This window comes from Apteryx mantelli, chromosome 33 (assembly GCF_036417845.1).
Source record: "Apteryx mantelli isolate bAptMan1 chromosome 33, bAptMan1.hap1, whole genome shotgun sequence".
In the NCBI taxonomy this organism is placed as follows: Eukaryota; Metazoa; Chordata; class Aves; order Apterygiformes; family Apterygidae; genus Apteryx; species Apteryx mantelli.
In genome coordinates this window covers 1,893,832-1,914,931 of record NC_090010.1, presented here as the reverse complement: position 1 = coordinate 1,914,931, position 21,100 = coordinate 1,893,832, and the positions used below count along the sequence as shown (strand labels likewise).

Genomic DNA, 21,100 nt, shown 5'->3' with positions numbered 1-21,100 from the left:
CGGGATCGGCTGTAATGGGATCGGCTGTGCAGGGACCAACTGTAACGGACTCGGCTGTGCAGGGACCGACTGTGCAGGGATCGGCTGTGCAGGGACCGGCTGTAATGGGATTGGCTGTAACGGGATCGGCTGTAACGGGACCGGCTGTGCAGGGACCACGTTATAACAGGACCACTCTTGCAAGCGTCACCTGTAACGGGCCTGGCCTCGCGGGGACCCTGTAACGGGACCCCCCAGATGGGGCTCTAGGGGTGACACTGCCCCACAGTGTGATCCCCCCTCCCCCCCACAGGGTGTCCCCTCCATAGGGTGACGCCCCATAAGAGTGACACCCGCCCTCCCATGGGGCGACAGTGCCGTATAGGGTGACACTCCCCAGGATGACCTCCCCCCAGTTGGGGGCCCTCTATAGGGTGCCCCCCATAAGATGACACCCCCCCCACAGTGTGGGCCCCCCCACAAGGCACCTCCCCCCCATATGGTGCCCCCCTCACAGAGTCACTCCCCACATAGGGTGTCCCCATAGGGTGAGCCCCCCCCCAGATTGCCACCTATAGGGTGCCCCCCCATAGATTAACCCCCCCATATGGTGTCCCCCCATAGGGTGTCCCCCATAAAGTGACACCCCACATAGAGTGATCCCCCCCATAGAGGGCCCCCCATATGTTGTCCCCCCCCATAGAGTCACTCCCCCCATAGGGGTGAGTTTCCCCCAGATTGCCCCCCATAGGGGGCCCCCCATAGATTAACCCCCCCATATGGTGTCCCCCCCATATGGTGACACCCCCCCATATAGTGACCCCCCCCCCAGTGGGCCCTCCCATAAGGTGCCCCCCCACAGAGTGACCCCCCCCATAGGGTGAGACACCTCCCCCCGGACTACCCCCGCCCATACGGTGGCCCCCTCCATATATTACCCCCCCATAGGGCCTCCCACATGGCGACACCGCCCGGGACATCCGCGCCGCCAGGGGGCCCCCTCCGCCCCCTCCCGCCAAACTGCGCATGCGCGGACACCCCCCGCCGCGCACCTCCCCGCCCCGCGCGGCCACGCCCTCCCCTCTCCGTCACTTCCGGCGCCGCCGCGCTCAGCGCCGACTTCCGCTTCCGCCCGCCTCATTGCCGGGAGCTGCCGGAGGCGCCCGGGAAACTCGCGCGCGGCCTCGCGCCGGTTCCGCTTCCGGTGAGCGCCCCCCTTCTCCGCCGGTCCCGCCGCGCTGCGGGGAGCCCTGGGCCGCTCCCGCCGGCGGCCCCCGCCCCGGGGGAGGGAGGGCAACGGCGGCGGGTCCCCCCCGCTCCGCCGCCGCGCTCCCGCCGTTGCGGCCCGGCGGCCCCCGCCGCGGCGGAGCTCTTCGTCGCACCCGGAGGGGGGGGGCATGTCCGCCCCGCGCCGCCGGCGGGGGCCGGGCCGGCTGCTCGGTGGGTGTCGGGGACGTTGCCCGGCGGCGACGGGGGAGCGGGGGGGGGCGGCGTGGCCGGGAGCGGGACGGGCCCCCCCGGAGGCCCCCAAACGCCCCCCCCGGGCGCTTCCCTCCCCGGTATCTTTGCGTAGAGAACCCCGCGCGGCCCTTTTTCACTGAATTATATCACTTCGCTTAATAAAACATTTAATATTCTCCCCTCGTGACTCTGCCTCGCGGGTTCCCCTGGTCCGTCGTGGCCTCGGGGGTGTTTTTTGCGCGGTGCTGCCGGTATAACGCTCCTGTTCTTGCAGATCCCCCGGGACGAGCCGCACCGGTCAGGGATGTGAGCAGCCCAGAGATGGGTAGGTGCATGTGTCCCTGCTCCGCTGGAGCGCAGGGTTTGGCCGTTTACCCGGTCTCCGTCCCCCCTTTCTCCTGATCCTGTGACCTCTTGATGCCTCATGTCGTTTCTTGCGATTGCAGAGAAATGATTTTTGGGGGCTAGAGGCAACGCCAAGGTACCGACGCTTATTTGAGGAGCTGGCTGGAGGCTTGCAGGGACGGATGAAAGGGACTCTAGCTCTCATTGATGTTTTTTTGGTTACATTCATCTTTCCTTTAACAAAAGGAAAAGCAAAGCTTTTTAACCCAGCCTGCGGCTGCTCTCCTCTGAGCAGAACAAACCTCTAAGAGCGCGAGTGAGCAGAAGCTTCTGCTCTTGAGTCTTCCGGGGATTCACGGGCGCTCTTTCCTCAGATGAAATTGCTGACCCAATGAGGATGGAAGCCAGAGATGCGGCGCTGACTAACCACAGCTCGATGTTCAAGGCTTTCCCTCTGCAATCGAGAGCGAGCCTGCGGGATCCGCTTTCGCGGTCGGACAGCAAGGTTTGCAACCTGTTTATTCCTCGACCCCGGCAGAGCTGTCCTTTGTCCCTGATGGTGCTTCTTTTCGCTCTTAATGGTGTCTGCTCCGATCCCTCTCTGAGGATGCTGTGCTCGGGCAGCTGCTCGTTTGGGCCAATTACTTCCCTCATTGTTTCGTTCTCTATTTTTGGGTGTCTGTCTTCCTCCTGGGTGGGAAACCGCCGTGGGCAGGGTGTTTCTGTGCAGCATCTAGCTGCTATCACAGGATAATATACCAACGCGCGTCAACCTTTGAATTCAAACCCTGCTGGGTGTTTCGTACAGTGACTCTTCTGTTGTACAGTAGTGCTAATTGCCTGCTCTCAAAAACACCGAATACTTCCTGAACAGATAGTGTGCTGTAAGAGCCACATTTGTACTTTTAGTTACTAATTAGCTTATAAAACTGAAATTGCTTGTGCAATCCTGCATGTGCACATGGATCCTGTGGAAGGTAAAATACACAGGTTTGTTCGTTTTATGGAGTCTGCAAGTATGTGCATGTGTCAGGCAGTCATGTCTCGACAAGTCGGCTAGGAGACAGTACCAGCATAGCTTTGAAACTGGTTTTTTTTGCCCTATGCCAAGATGAAAACATTTGTTTTTTTCTTTTTCATTAAAACTGAAACCCCACTGGCAGAGCTGATTTTAGACTTGCTGGAGAGTGAGTGACACCTTTGCGACAATGTGCTGCATTGTCAGGCCAGCACTGGTATATTATTATCCCGTTCTACTCTTTCATTAGTTCCTAATTTATAATTATGTGATCAGGGAGGAAGAGAAGCTGTTACTTGTCGTGCCCCTTCATGGTTCTGTTGTGTCTGGGGCTAAAAACTGAGAGCAATACTTCAATAATACTTCTTTTTCTTTTTTTTAATCTCTTTGCATAGTTCTTACCAAACAAGATTGGCAGCTTCACTTGCCCTGCTGGAAATGCGTCGTGCACCCTCAATTACAGCCCAAGTAAGACATAGTTTTCTGCCCTGAATATAGATTCTTTTTCTTCTATTTTTTCCTCCAGCAGTGTGGGGAGTAAGATGGGGCTTTTTCTTGACTGTTGTGTTTCTCCGCAGCAGAAGTCCCATGTCCTGAGGCCTTCCAGGCGCCAGGAGAACCTCGAGCATTTGGCTCAAGCGCCAACGGACAGTGGAGGGGTCCGGTTCCCACTCTAGGTTCTGTGCCGCAGAAGCCTCGAGTGAGTCGAGGCTCTTACCTCGAGTCGCGCAAAAACCCCAGGTGTGTCCGCATCTCCTCCATGTTTGACTTCCCCCAAAGGACCCTCTGCTGGGAACCTGAAGGGTGGGTGGAGATTTTACCCACACAAACTGTCAATATTATTGCAGATTCAATTCGGTGTAGGAATGGTTGCACAGGTTTATAATGGGTCATGGTTGGTCAGGTCCGTAGGTGCCTTTCAGTGTCTATAACCTACCTGTGACAAAGATACGTCCTAATAAAGGATGCGAACACTGCTACCGAGAGCAGAAACAGTCCTCGGTATGGGGGTAACCTGCCTCTCCTGAAAGATCGTGATGTAACAGACTGATTTTGAGTTCATCCAGAAATGCAGTCTCTTTTCAAGGTGTCCTGTTTGAAGTGCCTTGATGGGGATAGCTGGAATGTGAGAAGGTGGGATAGTGTATTTTTGTATGGGGAAAAAGAATAGTTTGTTCTCGGACCAGCCAATAAAAAGCTCTTCTGACTGCTCTGCGGGAGCGTTAAGTTTTCTGCAGATCAGCTGAGCCTCAAGTGGCTATTCAGAAACAGCACAAAGGGTTTGATCCATCACTGCTGAGAGCATCTTTGTGAAGCTCTTCACAGCAGCGGGTGTGACGGAAAAGGAAAGCGATTGTTTTGAGAGTAACCTTGCTTGCGTGTTGGGAGCGCTGATGGTGGGAGCGTTGGTACAACACCAGGGAGTCGCGCGACAAATAACACATCAGAGGGTTGTGCTGAAATTGTGCGTAGTGCACGTGGTACTGAATGCAGTGCTAGTTTTGCAGCTGGCCTAAACTAGTGTTGCTTCAGGGAGCAGGTGCCTCTCTAGATCAGGGCAAGTCTTAGTCCTGCTGAAAATCTCTGCAGCAGAGAACATTTGCTTGCAGTACATGGAATTTCTTTCAATGGGAGAAATTCCAAGTCAACCAGTGTATTTCGAAGGGGCTAGTAGGTAAGCCTGACCTGTGGGAGTGGGGAGAAGCAAGGTGAGGGGGAGCATCCCCTTTTTTAAAAGGATGTTGTGATTTGTGTCTCAAGGCGAGGTTCGGCCATTTTGTGGACCGTGGATCAAAAGAGAGGGAGAGCTGTTGGATCTGGCGGGAAGGTCTCAGTCTGGGTTTCCAAGCTGTGGTTCCTCGGCCTTGCAGTGCCACCTGGTGGCATCTCTTTGGCCACACAAGCATCACCCTGGCATCAGGAATGGTGGCAGATCAAGCTGACTGAGAACTAGACTTAGGCTTTGAAATAGTTTCAAAGGCAAATAAAATACTAGTTTTTGACTGAAGTTGGATAGCCTGGATCTTGACTGGGTTTGGGGGCAAAGAGGTATAGCGTTACCTAATAAAACAAGCATGAAATCAAAGAAACCCTTTTGCTTCTCTCCTCACAGTGGGACGTCCAACAGTTTTGTAGGAAAGTCAAACCATCATTGCCATGCATCAGCATTTCCAATCAAACCTGCTCAAAGCCCTTCCTGGAGCGGTCCGTGTCGTCGTAGCCTGCTTAGCCCGAAGAAAACTCCGAGGCGATTCGTCAGTACGGCTGAAGAGGTAAAGATAAGGCCAGGAGACTGATTAATGCGTGTTTCTTTCTGAAGTCATTTCTCTTCAGCATCACGAAGAGTTTGAGGCAGGTGAAGCTGCCCTAATTGACTTTGCTGGATTTGCTCCTTATATCAGGCAGAAACTGGCTCCAACTCTGTTCACGTTCACCCTTCAATTTGCAGTCGGTTTGATCTTAGCTGACGATTGAACTCTTCAGGACCCCTGGATGTGCTTGCACCAAACGTGCTTGCTTAGTATTCATAGCGTCTTTGTTTAAAATCGTGCTGGCTAGAAGTGTCTGGTTATTTCCCTGCAGACTGTTCGAGAGGAAGAGCGAGAGATCTACAGGCAGTTACTTCAGATGGTCACAGGAAAGCAATTCTCCACGTCCAAACCCTCCTCGCTGTTCCCCTTCCATCTGTGAGTATGTAAAACACGCTTCTCCAGCTGACGGTGCCGCATGTGTTTGCTGGAAACTTATTCTCCATTGTTCCTAGGTCCAGGTGTTCAAATTCCAGTAAAACCTTAGTGAAAGAAACTCCCAGCCAGAATTCAAAGCTGTTTGAAGCTCACAATATTGCACCAGCCAGTTCAGCAACCAGCGCTCTCAGAGCACAGGAGCAGCCATCCCACAAACCATCGCTCTACTCTGCATCTAACTATCCCTCAAATATCTTTGAGTCCAATAACTCCACAGCCCAGCATCACCAAGAAAATCTACCAGCATCTAACACACAGTCTGAAGGTAACAAAAGAAAACAAAACAAAACACCCTAGTTATCAACTTAAACGTGTGTGGCAAATTCACTTCTTTTCCCGTGCTGCACTTAGAATTTTGCAGCAGTTGGGAAAGTTAGTAATAATTTTGAGGATAATATTGTTCTTTAATCTTGCTCTCTTTAGGGTCAGACTCTGTCATTTTGCTCAAGGTAAAGGATTCCAGAACTCCAGCTCCAAGGTGAGAGGCTGTAAAATTGGAAGAGGGGGGGATTACAGTAGCTTTTTTGATTCCACTGAGAGATGAGATTGCAGGGTAAAAGGTGGCTAGTGATTCTTTGAATGCCTCACTAGGAGAGAACAGTTTGCTGTAGTAACTTACAGAAGCTCATAAATTGTTAGTCTGAGTTTGATACATCAAACCTTTCTTGAGAGCCTGTTGCAAATTACTGACAGATCTGTCTGAAGTTCTTATTATCTCTCTAGGAATAAGGGTGTCCAGATAATGCTTATAGATAACTGTCTGAAAACTGATTTACTTTGCATGTAGAGGAAAACATTCATACTTGTTTTTTCTCTCCCTTTCTAGCCTCCCGTTCTTCCAGGCAGAACTGTGGATCAAAGAACTGTAAGTGCATGCTGGTGATATTTTGACTTTTTTTTTCCTGTTTTGTTTTGTCTTTGGTCATTTGCTGACTATTTAAATAGACTTTTCTAAACCCTAGGATTAGGTTTACAAAAATTTACTGCCTTTCTAGTGCTTTTTTCCCTAGGTTTAAAAAAAAAAAAAAAAAATGAGTGACAATCTCTAGGAGCCTTGAAGTCTTGGGCTTAAATTCTCATTCAGGACCTTGTCTTATACCTTCTCCTCACCCTTAGTTGTGCAATTAATTCCGTTTCCTATCGCTTCAGCATCTGGCTGTCAGGACTAAAATTGCCCCTCCTTTCCCCTTGGAAGCCATGAGGCTGGGATGGGAGGGTAGGGAGAACAGAGCTGGGAAAGGAAGGGTTTGGACATGTGCTGGAAGGAGCATCTCCTTGATCTGTGCCAGTTAATGTGTGAGCTGAGCAAAGTTGTGACGTTGAGAAATTCTCAGCACCTTTTGGTTCCTGGTGGTAAGTCTCCTCTTCTCCTCTACAGCCACCAGAAAGCAGATTGCACTGATGCTCTTTAAACAGGACGTCAGATTTGGGTGTTACATGTAGAGTATCCACAAGCTCGTTTCTTACCTTTCATGGATCTGTTTCCCAGCCGTCTGTGTTCATATAGGAGAAGTTTTGATTTGTTCAAATAAACTTTGCTTTTCAGGACCAGCGTCTATGATTCACGAGCTCGGGAGAGGTGGCGTCAAATTGAAGAACAGAAAGCACTGGCCTTACAGCTGCAAAGCCAGGTAACAGAGAGCAGTTACTGCAAATAGTCTGTGCAAGTTAGAATGTTAAATCACAGAACAAAAAACAAATTGGAAATAGAGAAATGACCAGAATGTACTCCTTCAAGCTCCAGTGTCTTCATTGCTTCCCTTTTCCATGGCAGGGCTCTCAGTACTACTGTGGCCAAAGTAAATGCTGTCCCTCCTTGCCCATTTCTGCATCTCCTGGAGCACCTGGCTCCATGTAGCTCCCTTATAAGCCCCCATGCAGGTGGCTCTCTTGGACATGTTGTAATCTGAAGGTCTCTCCTTCAGCGATTGCAGGAACAGGAACACTCAGTGCAGGATCTGGTGGATTTAAATCTTCGAGTTCCCCTTGAGAAAGAAATTCCTGTCACAGTGGTCCCAGAAGAGAAAGAAGATGCGAAGTCAGCTGATGGTGAAGAGGAGTTCCCTGAAATCACCGAGGTAAATCAGCTTGGATCTAGTGGACAGAAACAGATACTTGTGTGCATAATACAAGTCTAAATATGAAGCTAGAGCGTGCTGTAGCTTGAGTGGCAGCACGAGTTGGGTGGCCTTTTTGGGCCTGCTGTTTAGGAGGTGGGACCAAAGGACCAGACAAGTCGTCCCTGGCTCTCAGGATCAGAGCCTGAGGTAAGTCAGACAACAGAGAAGTTTAGTCCAAGTAAAGCTGTAGCCCGTATCGTTCTTACTGCTAATGCTTCAAACCTGACTTGCATTTATCCCATTGCATGAACTGGTGAGTAAGCCAAATAGTTTCTCCATTTAAAGAGGTGAACTGAACCTGTTTTCAAAGATGGAACCAGTTTGCTCTTCATTGCTGTAACGTAGGTTCCTAGAAAGCTTTGTCCCAGTTGCATGCTGTTGCCCACAGCTTTTGCAGCCTTTTTCAGTAGTACCAAGGGAATTTCCCGGGTCCTGTGCATAGAAACAGGTAGCTGTTCCCTTTTGACTTTTACATTTCGTTGTGAAATCCGTATCCTTCAAGGAGCAAAGAGTAAATCTGGGTTTGAATCCAGCCTTTGAGATGAGACTAGCAGGAACTGTCACTTCAATGATGTGTGGGTTTTATTTATTTATTTATTTTTCCCCCTGTAGGAGATGGAAAAAGAAATAAAGAATGTGTTCCGAGGTGGGAACCAGGATGAGGTCCTCAGTGAAGCTTTTCGGTTAACAATCACTCGGAAAGACATTCAGACCCTCAATAATCTGAACTGGCTCAACGATGAGGTGAGGAGTCCGTCTTGTGCCCTTGAGGCATCCTTCTTTGGCAGTTCAAAGTACGTTAAAATGAGCAGGTGTCTGCCTTCTCTTTGTGTAAGGATATCAGAGTGATTTGAGGGTAAAAAGTACTTATGGGCTCTGCTTCACATTCTGGAGCAGTTAATCTATGAAGTAACCCCTCTGTAGAATACACACTTGAAATAAGAAAAATTGAGGAGCGGGACTAACCACGGACCTGATAAGGGCAAAAGTTTCAAATCCTGTGTATATACAACTGCATTTCTAAGTCTTTTTGGAATTTTGAAGCTTTCAGGGCTGTTGAGCTATTGTAAATCCCCCTGACATAGATCTTCAGATTGACAGATGGAGGGAAAAACAACTTCTTACCTACTTTTCCACATGTGCAGAGTGCTTTTTGCAGAGGTGCCAGCAATCTAATGTGCTGTGGATGCTTTTTCTTCCCCAGATAATTAATTTCTACATGAACTTGCTGATGGAGCGGAGCAAAGAGAAGGGTTTGCCAACAGTTCATGCGTTCAATACTTTCTTCTTCACCAAATTAAAAACCGCGGGGTACCAGGCAGTGAAACGGTGGACTAAAAAAGTGGATATCTTCTCTGTGGACCTCCTCTTGGTGCCTATTCATCTGGGAGTGCATTGGTGCCTAGCAGTAAGTGTTTTAAAGTTATTCACAATAGAATGGAGCTGGAGCAGATCATCCTATAAACTCTTCTGTGACTGAACCTAAAGTCTTGTGGCCCTTGAGTGAAACAGCTGCCAGGCATTTGTGCATGGGGGAAAAATTCATGTTTGTAACTAAAATCAAATTCTAGAATGAGTGAAGAGATAGCTGTAACTTTCTTGGTGTCTTTCTAGCCTTTAAAAGACTCATAGGGGGGGTAAAGGGGGGGGGAAACAGAACAAATGAAAACAGACAGCTGTGAAGTTCACCTAAGGCTTCCTTATTCTCTGGAGAAAGATCTCATTTCCACATTCCCACAAACTCATCTTTAGAGACATTGCCACGGAATCGTTTTAGAAAGATTTAGAAGACTGATACGTTACAGCACTCCCCACCTTGTGCCCCTGTTTTGTTATGTCCCTTCTCTTGGCTGCTGGCACCTGTGCAGTAACAAATTGCACATGGCCTTTTAGTCTGCTTCAGCCTTGTTAGTTCAAACTTCTTCTGAAGGACGTTAAGCTACTCTGAAAGACAATGCTCGCCACGCTGGTGGGTAATGATGCGAAAATGGGGCATGGGGCCCCAAAGAATAGCCTGGGGGACTAAGTTCTTGAACCACTTAGTATGCATTAAGTCAGGTGGAGCGAACCCTTCTGTAATTGTATCCGTCAGTCTGTGCCTTTAACAATAGGGATAACAGTGCTCTTGTGTTTTGCTGGGGCGTTCTGAGGAGAACCTGATTCAGAGATTGAAGTGCTTAAGTAATGCAGCAGCAAGGGGGAGATTTTGGGGGAGGGCTGCGGTGTACCGAGGAAGCTAGAAGTCCTTAGAAATCCTTTGTGTCTCTCGGGGAATTGCTGTGAAATGGTCTAAACTTAACTTCATTCTAGCAAGGCTGAGACTCACAGAAGGTGTGTCCTGGCAAACAGATGAACTCCTCTTGCCTGTTGCATTATTAACGAGTCTCTTTTTGTAGGTTGTGGACTTCAGGAAAAAAACCATCACCTATTATGACTCCATGGGTGGAATAAACAGCGAAGCCTGCAGGATACTGTTGTGAGTAGCACTTAAGTTTGAGTTATGCTTGTTCAAAATCAGACAGCTTCTTGGTTTGCTCTGATTGTGAAGTAACAACCCTTCTGTGGTAACAGTCCCCTTCTGGGTCCTGAGAGGAGGAGTCATAGGAACATCTTGATTTTCATGTTTTGTGTTTCATCCTATGTTGCTAACACAGTCCACAATAATAAAGGCAGTTGGTCTGCAAGAGAGTCCTGTATGGAAGCTCTGTCTTCATCTCTTTCCAGAAGATCTGTCAGTGAGGCTGGTGTTACCTCTGTAGGTATAGACAGGTTGCAGACCCATCTGTTAAAGACATCAGACTTTACCCATCTGCTGTGCCAGAGTCGTCTTGTGCATCTCCTGTAGGAGAAGAACAGCTTCTCAGACCCTGAAGAGTAGGGGTTCTTCACTAGTCCTGCAGCTGCTTCAAGAAATGGCATCTCCTGGCCACTTGCTTCACATGGAAGCTTTTCCTGCCTGTGGCAAAGAACAACTCAGTAACTTTGCCCTTTGTCTGGAGAAGGAGATTCTGGAGAGTGTGATGGTATATGTAGAGTTCTGGAGTGTCTCTTGCATCAGGATATGGATAAAGGTTTGCGCAAGTCTCTTCTGTATCGAGTTCCACCAGGACATAACATGCTATACTATATCTCCAAGCCTGAGTTGGGTGAAGTTGTTCTTGCTGGGTTCAAACAGCAAATATGGTCTTGCTTTTAGCCTCCTGAGCAGTAGTATGGGAGGGAGTGGAGTTAGCTGCCTGCTCTCCTGAGCAATCTTAGAGTGGTACTGGCAGGTCAAATCCAGAATTGGCCAGCTTGAAATACTCCCCATTTTCCCATATTCTGAAGGAGCTCCTGAATAGAGTGCGATTAAAAATGAGCTACTTCTCCAGGGTGGGGGAAAAAACCCTCCTCTTTTCTGAAGATACTAGTCACGTAGGACCGTCAGGCTTGATACAAATCAGATTCCAGAGTGACTTCTGAAAAGCAGTCGCAAGCTTCTCTCGCTCTGATGTTGACCCTGGGTCATCCTTAGGTTCTGTTTCTTGTCTCGGCTTTGTTCTAATGCTGACTTTGGAATCTGATCTTGAGTCTCAAAATCTTCTGGCCTGAGGTCGAGTACGTCTGTGGAGGTGTCACTCATTCAGTCAAGGAATGTTAATAGCAATAAAGACAGACAGGAGACAAATGCCGTTTAATCAATTCCAGTCTGTTTAGCACCTTCCTTTTCCAGTTCAGGTGCTTTGCAGTCTGCATGCACCAGGGTCATTTAACTCACTGTAAAAACAGCTGTTTCCCTTTCTTTTCACCAGTGGTCTGTAGTGTTGGTCTGAAGGGGGAAAATGGAAGGGAAAAACATAGTCTTTGGAAACGGCTTTGAGCAGAGTATCTCTTAGCTTTGCTGTGTTGCTCATGCCTCTGCGTTCAAACTTTTTTTCGAGAATGGTGCAAGCAGAGCTGACCTGCCTTTGGGCAGGGGTGGTCTAGGTGATCTGTTCCTTCAGCTGGAATTTCTTTGATTGCAATGAAGAAGGCACAGGCATCTGGTGAAATGAGACACCTGGGAGGTGAGAGGGGGCCCTGGGAATCCTCTCCATAGTTCATTTAAGGGTCTGGGATGAGGAAGCAGCCTCCAAGTTGGTAGCAGACAGTACCAGAGGATACAAGGTGTATCAGTCCATGCAGGATAAGTGGTGGAGACCCAGGATTTCAGGTCACTGTTGCCCTGGACATAATTGTTTTCCCTCTGTTTCCTTTTAGGAGGCTTTTATTGGTTGAATGCAGTGGGAGGATCACACCGGGAAGAAGGGACGGAGGTCCTATTCATGGTTAGTGACCCTTTCATGCTTTCAATCTTTAGAGCTTCCTAAAGGTGGTGAGTTTCTGATGATTAGCCCTATTTTACTGGGAAGGTAACAGGTTAAACACCATGGCCACTGGCCAGGCTAGGAGCAAGTGGGGTCCACAGGTGTTTACGGCTTGGTAGATGGACTGGCTGTCACACTTGGTTTTTGTGTCTGGGACTTGGATGTGAGACCTCCCGGAGTGGATTTCAGGAAAGCTGACTCTGTTTTGCTGGCTTTTCTCCTTGGGAAAGGCAGTGCTCGGTATCTCAGCTCTGCTAGAGGGTTGTGTGTTTTGGATCAGATATAAACCAACCTGTTATGGTTAGTTAAAAACTTGATTTTAGTGGACCAGTGTCCACCAGTGAGGAAATCTCAAGGGATAGAGTGCGCAGAGTTAATCATGCCTGTGAAATCATCTTGTCTCCTGCTAGCAGCAAAACTTGTAATGCTTACCTTAACATTCCCCTTACTTCCAAGGCTTTTAGACATTTAGCAGCGCACTGCGGAGTTGATTTCAACAGTTCCCCTAGGGACATGGTCAGTTTTCTTGTGTGTGTAAGCACTGCAAAGGGCAGAAATCCACTTTCAGATTTAGGAAAATGAGATTAGAAGCCTGTAGTATTTGGCAGGGATCTTAGGTATGTTGGCTTTTGATGTGACACAGAATTTAATCTAATTGCATGCCAAACTTTTCTCATTGAGGTGCTGACAAAGTTCATTAGGTACAATTAAATTCTGCCTCCCTAACCTGTCTCGCAATTTGGAGTGAGCACATTTTTCTTTCAGTCCCCTCCGAAAAACTTGTTACCTAGGCAGGACTGGTGCTGTATTTCTTAAGCTACAAGCACCTGATGTCTATGTGTAGGCTAGATCTGCAGAGATTGCTTATAGGAAATCACATAGGTGATGGTGGCAATTAATGCAAGCTATGTGTAGTAAGTTAATTCCTTGCTCTCTTAGAAAACAACTCAAAATTTCCTGGCTGCTGTGTATGTGTCAGCATTGTAGCTGTGGCTTGTAGTATTTACAGATGAGATTGGACATGCAGAAGCCACCTGATGGCTTTATCTGCTAAGGCACAGGCACCGTTTAAACTTCACCGCTTCCTTCTCTGTCTGCCAGACAGTCTCGCGCTCAGATCCGCTGTCCACCCCCGTTCCATATGTGCAGACCCAGTCCATGCGGAAGCATCGCCTTGGAGGCTCATCCTAGTCTCTCATGTGAAGCATCCTTTTATTTATCTGTGCAGCTCCACTACCCATCTCTTAACATGTGGAACAGAGTGGGCTGTGTGATGCTGCTCTTTTTTTAACAGAAGATTCAAATGGATTCTGTGACAGGCAGCAGTTGCCAGGATTTCTTTTTCTTTGCAGTTGAAAGGAGGCCATTAACTAATTAATGTTTCCGTGGTGTTTGTATTGTGGTGCAGATGGTCTGCTCCCTTCCTCCAGTCACCCGTCCAGCACTGGAGGCTCAGCTCGCCCTTATTTTGAAGTAGTCGCAAGGAGTTTCTTCTCCGTCCATTAGCTCTTTTCTGGAGAGGAGATATGGAGGCTTCTCGCTGTCAATGAAAGGTTATTTTTTTTCTGAGATTTGCCCCCCTGTTGAGGTTGTCTTGTCCGAACTGCAGCAGAGTCAAAGCAGCCAAGCAGAGCGCTGCCCAAGAGCAATTACAGCGATTGCTGGCAGCCAGCAGACCCTTTGCTAGGAGGCTGGGCTCAGAGCGTGCATCCGCCTAGTAAAGGCTGATAGGAAACGCTTGTCTGGAACTGAGCTGGTCTTCAGTGGACTACCAGAAGGGAGACTCTCTTCCTTGATGTCTTATGTTCAACAAAACCTCTTTGTGACGGTGTTTTAGAGGGAACAATTGCTAGTCTTTGAGCATCTCCCCTGTCAGAAACTGGCTGTCCTTGATTGCCCAGGTCTGTGGGAGCTTTAACTTGCCTAAAGCACTTGAAGTTTTCTTCGAATAATGTATATATTCTTTTCATTTCTAATTTAGAGTTGGATAGAAAAATTCCCTGACTGGCACCAAGGCAGCAAATCTGGCCCTCTATCTCTTGGGTTTGTCTGTGGGTCACATCTCCCCTTTCCTCCATCTCATTTCAGACTTTACTAATGGCAAGATGTGATTTAGCCAAGTCTCAATGGATCAGATTTCCGAAGGATGGCACATCTCCCCGCGTTGGCGGCCAAACCCACCTTCCTCTCTGCTTTTCTCTGTGCCAGATGCTCTCTTGACCCATCCATTCGAGCCAGCAGCATTTAATCCCCTGCTTTTCCTTTCTAAGCTTTCTGATCGCAGCCGCACAGTGAGAAGAATCCTCAAACTGTTTTGAGAAGATGCCAGCATGAAGATGACTTCTGTAGATCTGTCCAGCTCTTTTGTGACTAAGATTAGCAGAGGGTGTCTGAAAAGCTGAACGTCACTTAGTGACGCTGGTAGGCAACAGAGAGGCTCCTTTGGGGCCACTGAGAATATTTTGATCCATCACCTTGTCTCCTGAGGCTCCCTAAAGTCTACCTTTGTGGCTGTGCCCCTCTTGAGCTCCCCCATAAACCAAGTGGCTCAAGGTGTTCACCTGCAAAGGAAAAAGCATCACAGTTGCCTTGGTATGCTCTGTGCATGGTCTTGGTGGAGTTCCTAAACTTCTCCACGGAGATACCGATCTTAGCCCAGAGGAAAAACGAAAACCTCCTGCCTGTTCGTCCAGTGGTATAATTCAGGCTGAACTGGCAGAAGCCTCTTAGGGCAGAGAAGGTGTGACAATACCTGTGAGCAATCCTGCGGGAGAGGAAGAGGAAGGGTGACCAGGGCTTTTTCTCGCTTCCTCACTCTTCAGTTCTGGGCATCGGAACGGGGCTGTTCTGCTGGTTTTCTTCATCTGCCGGAGGCTTGTGAAATGTGTTTTTCGTTCTCCCCCTTCTCCCCCCGCATGACTGGCTCATTCTGCTACTTGCATTCTCCAGCTACTTCTGCTGAAATAACCTTTGGGTGTCCCTTACTAGAGTAATGGGTCTCTTCCCTTCTCCACCTTCATTTATTGTATTACTTCACTATTTTCTGCTCTGTGGGATCTCCCAACAGCTCCAGGCTTGCACTGGTCATTAAGGAGGGTTGTTTCTCTCTGTTTTCTACTGTTGGTCTGACTCTTTCCTGAGCATCCAGTGCACTTGACTCAATTCCTGTACAAGTATCTCAGAGTTGATTGTGGTGTGGGTTTTCCCATTGCTGGTTCCTCTCCTTCCCCAGTCCTTGGATTATATTTGAGAAAATCGGGGTCACAGGGTCCATCTTCCCTAGCTTGCCTCTACTTGAAAGCGCTCTCGAACTGTTCTGCTGTGGTAAGAAAAACTCAAGCCAGTAGTGAAAGGGAACCCTGAGAGAAGAGCTCTGGGAGAAAGCCTGCCAGCGTCTTGAACCTGCCACCAGCCTGAAGAGGAGTTTCGTGATGTTCTCTGATGTTTTACACAAGGGTGATTGTTTCAGAGCTGCTGGGATGCTGTTAAGGTTATTACATATTTGCTGCTATGCTTATGCTAAGTTAGATCCTCAAAAGACAAGAGGAGTTAATCTGCAGGAAACTGTAATGGACTGAGTTCACCTCTCCAGTCTCTCCTTGAACGCAACACTCTGCTTGGAGAAGCCTGTTGAGGCAGCCCAGTGGCTGCTGAGCTTTTCTCTGCTGTGAGTCACTCTCAAATAAATCAGATTTGTTCTCACTGGTTTATTTGTGGTTTTGACTCTTTGCTTGGCAGGTATTTTTTTTGGGATGAGTTTTTAAGTTCTGCTTGGTCCTTCTTTTGATTGCCTAGAGCTCCTCAAAGCGTGGGTGTGTAAAACCCTTTTTAAAATGGCCAGTACTGAGAAGAAAATATTGGACTTCCATTTTGCATTAATTCTGCAAACGTGTCTGAGGACATTTTAGGTAAACTGACATTGAGCATATTGGACCTTGGCTAGTTTTCCTTGTTCCTCTAAGTAAGCTTTTTTGTTCTCTCATTCCTACAGGCAATACTTAAAACAGGAAAGTCTTGACAAGAAAAGGAAAGAATTTGACACTAATGGCTGGTCCTTGCTGAGTAAGAAGAGTCAGGTAGGTTTGTGCAGTCAGAGGTTTGGAGGGAAGGCTCTGTCTTGGTCCTTGCCTTTGCCTGGATAAACCCTTCCTGGCTAGTTTTACTGATGGTGACACGTTCTCACAGTAACTACGGGGGGTGAACAAATCTCTGATCCTCAATGGCAGAGTGCTTTGCTGCCGATTCCCATCCATCTCTCCATGGAAGTAGTGAGGGAAGCTTTCATCAACCCCAGTGCCACCTCTGTTCCTGCCATGCAGGGCTTGCCCTCCCTGTTGTCCTCATCTTACCCATGCTGGACCTCACCCATCTGTCCTGACCTGCTTCCTTAGGACCTGCTAGATCTGGTGGAGGGAGGTCCTTGACTTGGAGCTCTTCCTCCCTCGGGATTAGCGTGAGGATTGGCTCCTCTAAAAATGACGTTTGGGTTTGTGTCACTTTGTTACAGGAGATCCCGCAGCAGATGAACGGCAGCGACTGCGGGATGTTTGCCTGCAAATACGCTGACTGCATTACCAAAGACAAGCCCATCAACTTCACTCAGGTAGGCCTGGCCGCCCCCCCGGCACGCTCTGCTGCTCCCTGTGCTCCGAGTAGAGACAGAAGTGGGTGACACTTATTTGTGCGTATTCCGATTTTTCCATATGCCCTTTACTTTCTTTCTGTTTGGTTACAAGTGCCCCCCGCCCATGTGCTGATCATATCTCTGTTCCTTTGAGTAGAGCTGGCCCAAGGCACTGTTTTGAATGTAGGCTGTAAGTTGGAGTCCGGTGGCAGCTTTTTTTCCACTCGCCATGTAAAATTGTCCTGAAAAACCATCCGCAGGTCCTCTGTTACACCCAAATGCATGGATACATGACCAATGTGGTTGGCGATAGCTCATAAAACTATAGTCTCCCTTACAGATGGCACCCAGCAATACTGGCAATGAAAGTGGAGCATCGTAGCCCAAATCCCAAGGCAATTTCAGTGTTGCTTAACATTGTCAGCCTCCATGGAATATCCTATGTATGAGTATTTTAGTTCTAGCTGTCAGAGAATGTCATCAAAGCTATATTATTACCTAGATTTCATCTTGTTCGCTGTCCTGTTTTAAATAATCTGAAAGCAAATTCCCCCAAGAAAGGCACTATATATAAAAACTATACCCAGGAAAGTGGCTGTTTGATGCGTGGTCCAACATCAAAAGACATGCTGATATAAGTTCTTTCTCTCTCTCTCTCTCTTTCTCTCTTTTCCCCACCCAAAGCAACACATGCCCTATTTCCGAAAGCGAATGGCCTGGGAAATCCTTCACCGCAAGCTGTTATGATGTTGTTGTGCCGAAAGCTGGTTCCTTGAGAGATTTTATCAGAAGTGCCCAGATTTGCCCTGCTCAGCAGTCAGAGCTGTGACAGGCACGGACCCGCACGGGGGTTCAGTCAAAGAAACCGCAAATGAACTCTGTATGATATTTTTGATAAAACATCATTCATGGACCAATGCGCGACGGAAATGTTCAGAAGCACACTTGCCTTTTTTTTGTTTGTTTTTTTATTATTTCAAAACCTATTTTTACAAGCAATTTCAGGTGCTGAGACTCGAGGGGGGCTGCTCTGGACTTTCAAGGAACTTTATTTTTCTGCTTTTTTTCAGCTCTTGTTGTCAGCTTCGCTGAGCTGATGGCGTGACCCTTTGCAGGGGGGAGGGCTGGATTTCAGGGGAAGGGAAGGCACTTGCACAGTTCGGGATGCTCTGAGCCCTGGAAGAGCTCTGCTCCATACCAAGGGGGTTCATAAGTTGGGTGAGGGAAGGCTAAAAGTTATTTGGGGTTGGATATAGGGAGGGTTGGATATAGGGAGGGTTTGCCCTTAGAGGTGGCCCTGTTTAAAAAAACCAGCATGTAGCAAGCAGCTGCTCTTGGATTGCCAGCAGATGGTTGGGCCAGCAGTTGTGTGGTAGGAACTGGAAAGAAGGAAGCAAACCCTTTTCAGAAACGTCCAGGAAAAGTGATTCTGATGAGCAGTGTTGGCTTTTTGATGTATCCTCTACAGTTGCCTCCTGTCTTATCTCCCGTCTGTCCTCAAGCCAGCATTTTTTTTTACCTATCACAAACTCTACCTGCTGTCACCTATCCTGAGATTATAACCTACTTGTTGCTTGTGCCCTCGGTACTTAGGACAGACTAGACGTGGCTGTGGGCTTCTTCTGAAGAGCCATCACGGGGCCGGGAGGCAGGTAGGGTGTCCCCCAGGCCTGTTAAGCAGGACCTGGGTGACCCGTGAAGGTAACGTGTTTGCGTTGGATGCCGTTTCTGCAGAGTCACTTTTCTGCCCGAGGAATTTGTCTCCCAGTTCTTTAGCATCAAGTGTTTACGGAATTCAGGTACAAATTTGACTTATTGTAGCGTAGAATCAGTGAATTGTTTTGTACATATTTTCAAATGTTTTCCAGGGTGACAAAGAACAAAGTTTTGAGTGTGTGTTTTTCTGCCCTTGCTTTACCTCCTAGCAAGAGGTGAGGCTGTGGATTCTTCCCACCTTTGTCCTTGTGCAGCTGACCCCAGCTGAGCAGAATGAATATAAATCGCTCCATGTCATACCCTCTCTCCATGATATTTTGCACATGTTTTGCCTGGGGATAAATGCTGACACGAGGTCAAAGGTTGTATTGAATCCAGGCGTTGTATTCAAGTTCAGAAGTGCTTCCAAAGGTATCTGTAAGTACATTCAGTGTGTGACTCCCAGGAGCCTTGAGGACTAGCGATCTGGGTCTCGTTCAGTCAGTGGGGAAAAGTAAAATGTTCAGAAGCACTTTAAACCTTCCGGAAGTGGGATTTTTTTTTGGGGGGCCCCCCGGATGCCTCGATGCTTTTGAACATTTTACCTTGAGCACCTAATTCCTCTAGGCTCCCTGCACAGTCTTGGATCAGGCTTTGCCGATGCTTTCAACTGTTTTAATTTATTCTCAAATGAGGTTTGGGAGGAAGTGGTGAGTGTTTGACAAGTTTCCCAAGCCGCTGAACCTGGTTCTTTTCTCTAGTGTACATAACCTTTTTAAGTATAAGTAAAGAATTAAATAATGTCCACTTTTGTATTTTTGTCTCCAGATAGGGAGTAATATTTTATACATTTTCTGTACCTGTAAGCAGTAGTTTTGTACAAGATTTCTGCCTTTGCCCCTTGCTCCCACCAGGTTGTGTTCTTTGTAGGCTGGTTTGTATCCCTCCCTCCTTCCCTCTCCTGTCTGTTTGTTTTATACCAAGCTGATTTACTATCTTTTTCTATCTTTTACCGCAAGTAAAGATCTGAGGAAAAAAAGAGTAAACTGTATCTTTTCTTTTTTTGTAATGATTCACTGTTAAATAAAACTAGCTGTAAAACTGTATCCCTGCTAGCAACAGGAGCAGGAGTGTCTTTGTTAGCAGACAGTGCTTGCTTATGGCAGGCTAGTTTACATAATTCACCCTCTACTTAAAATAAATCACTCCCAGCAGGCTCGGGCTGTCGTAATACAGAGGCATTTTAGTGCTCGTGTTTCTCACCTAAAAGAATTTGATAGAGGGAGGAAAAAGCCAGTTTTCTCTTCCTAATACCGCTGCAAGCCGGAGTTAAAAGGCCTTTAGGCTCGTGCGTTGTCACCTTTTCTTCTCTCTGCTTCCTTGAGCCGGGATCCCGATTTTTTGATTCCTGGTCTGTTCCAGTAATGTGGTTCAGGGCTTGCTTTCTTTTTCTTCCCCCTTGCTCCGAGCAGGGCCTGGTATCAGTTGGAGCTTTCAGACACCACCGAAATGCTCAGAACAGTGGTTCTGGTCTGAAAGAGCCCCTTACAATGTCCTGGTAACAAAATCAACAAGTCCGTTGTTTTCATTGGCTCCCTAGTTCCGAAAAGCCATGGAGAAAATCACCGTGTCAAAGGCGGCTTGTGCCTCGCGTATGCTGGTAACCTAAAGACGCTTATGCACACCTCCCCAGACACACGGCTCCCATCCCTCTGCGGCCACGAAAAATGCATTCAGCATTTATTCCTGCCCTTCTTTCTGGCTTATTAATAGAATAAATCATGTAGCCCAGCCTGCCTGCCCATCCCAGTCTGGGGATTTTCAGGTCATATTGACTTTTTCCTCCTTCCTGTATCCTTATTCCTAGACATGAGCAAGATTTTTTGCCTCATGTTTCCAAAGAGCCAGTTATTAGCATCTCTGACATTCCTCACAAACACACACGCGCACACACGTGGCTTCTGTAAATATCCATTTCGCTGTCTCCCACCCAAAGGCTCAATGCTCCATTCATCCCTTGATCGCAAGTTATGCCTAGAAGTCGGGAATTATCTGCAGAGACGTGCCCCAAGTAGGGCCTGAGAAGCCCGGATGATGATGTTGCAGCTTGGTGCAACCCTGGAGAACTCGTTGGGGTTGACAGTGGTGGGAGAGTGAAGCCGATGGTTCAGGTACTGGCCCGTCCTACTCGTGTGGATTTTGAGCACGTGTTTTGCCTGGAGATTCTTGTATGTGAAATGTCTTTAGCCAAGGTGCTGGACCCCAGCATCGTGTCAGGGTGACTTGGAGCCCTTCTGAGCCATGTCCATGCCCAGGGGACTTCTCTGCTCCCCAAAAGAGTCGGCCCAGCTACTCTGCCTAGCCCTGCATGTGCTGTGCTGGCTGCAGGGCCCAAAGATGCAGGGTTTATAGACAAGTACAGATCAACTTTGCAGGCTGGAGAGCTGTTGCTTCTCCAGACTGTTGGAGAATGTGCGGTCTTTGCAATATCCCATAACGAGCAATGCTCCGTAATCCGCTTGAGCGCTGCTTTGCATTGACCAGGCTCCCTCTGTGCTGAAACCAGCAGCTGGGATTTCTTAAACCCTCCTGTCCTTTTTTGACCACCTGCAGGTGTCAGCTAGCAATGCTGACCCTGCCTGCGTGGAGACCGGGATGTTCCTCTGCAAATACACTGGATAAAAACCTTTGCAGGTTATTGCTTAAGAGAATCAGTTTTGTTTGCTTTCTCCCGCACGTGGAAACGAGATGTTCCTTTTTGCACC

General features: G+C 48.0%; 2 protein-coding genes across 2 annotated transcripts in view; one reads left to right on the top strand and one right to left on the bottom strand.

Annotated features, from left to right (window-relative positions):
* LOC106491476 (zinc finger protein 345-like) overlaps positions 1–21,100 on the bottom strand; it is a 154,376-nt gene that overhangs the window by 26,203 nt on the left and 107,073 nt on the right. The gene's annotated exons all lie outside the window — the stretch shown is intronic.
* Positions 1,122–19,529, top strand: SENP1 (SUMO specific peptidase 1). The gene is made up of 18 exons (XM_067314135.1): positions 1,122–1,183; positions 1,715–1,765; positions 2,160–2,290; positions 3,199–3,271; positions 3,385–3,544; positions 4,917–5,076; positions 5,387–5,490; positions 5,568–5,815; positions 5,974–6,028; positions 6,377–6,415; positions 7,097–7,181; positions 7,476–7,628; positions 8,283–8,414; positions 8,875–9,078; positions 10,067–10,146; positions 16,008–16,092; positions 16,524–16,619; positions 17,325–19,529. Exons 2-18 carry the CDS (start codon positions 1,762–1,764, stop codon positions 17,385–17,387), a joined length of 1,872 nt encoding a protein of 623 aa, XP_067170236.1. The 5' UTR covers positions 1,122–1,183; positions 1,715–1,761; the 3' UTR covers positions 17,388–19,529.

Excerpts from the sequence above, each read along its gene's own strand:
- SENP1 (XM_067314135.1), top strand. Across the intron at positions 3,272-3,384 it reads CACCCTCAATTACAGCCCAA|AAGTCCCATGTCCTGAGGCC; the intron begins GTAAGACATAGT and ends TCTCCGCAGCAG. Across the intron at positions 16,620-17,324 it reads AGCCCATCAACTTCACTCAG|CAACACATGCCCTATTTCCG; the intron begins GTAGGCCTGGCC and ends CCCCACCCAAAG.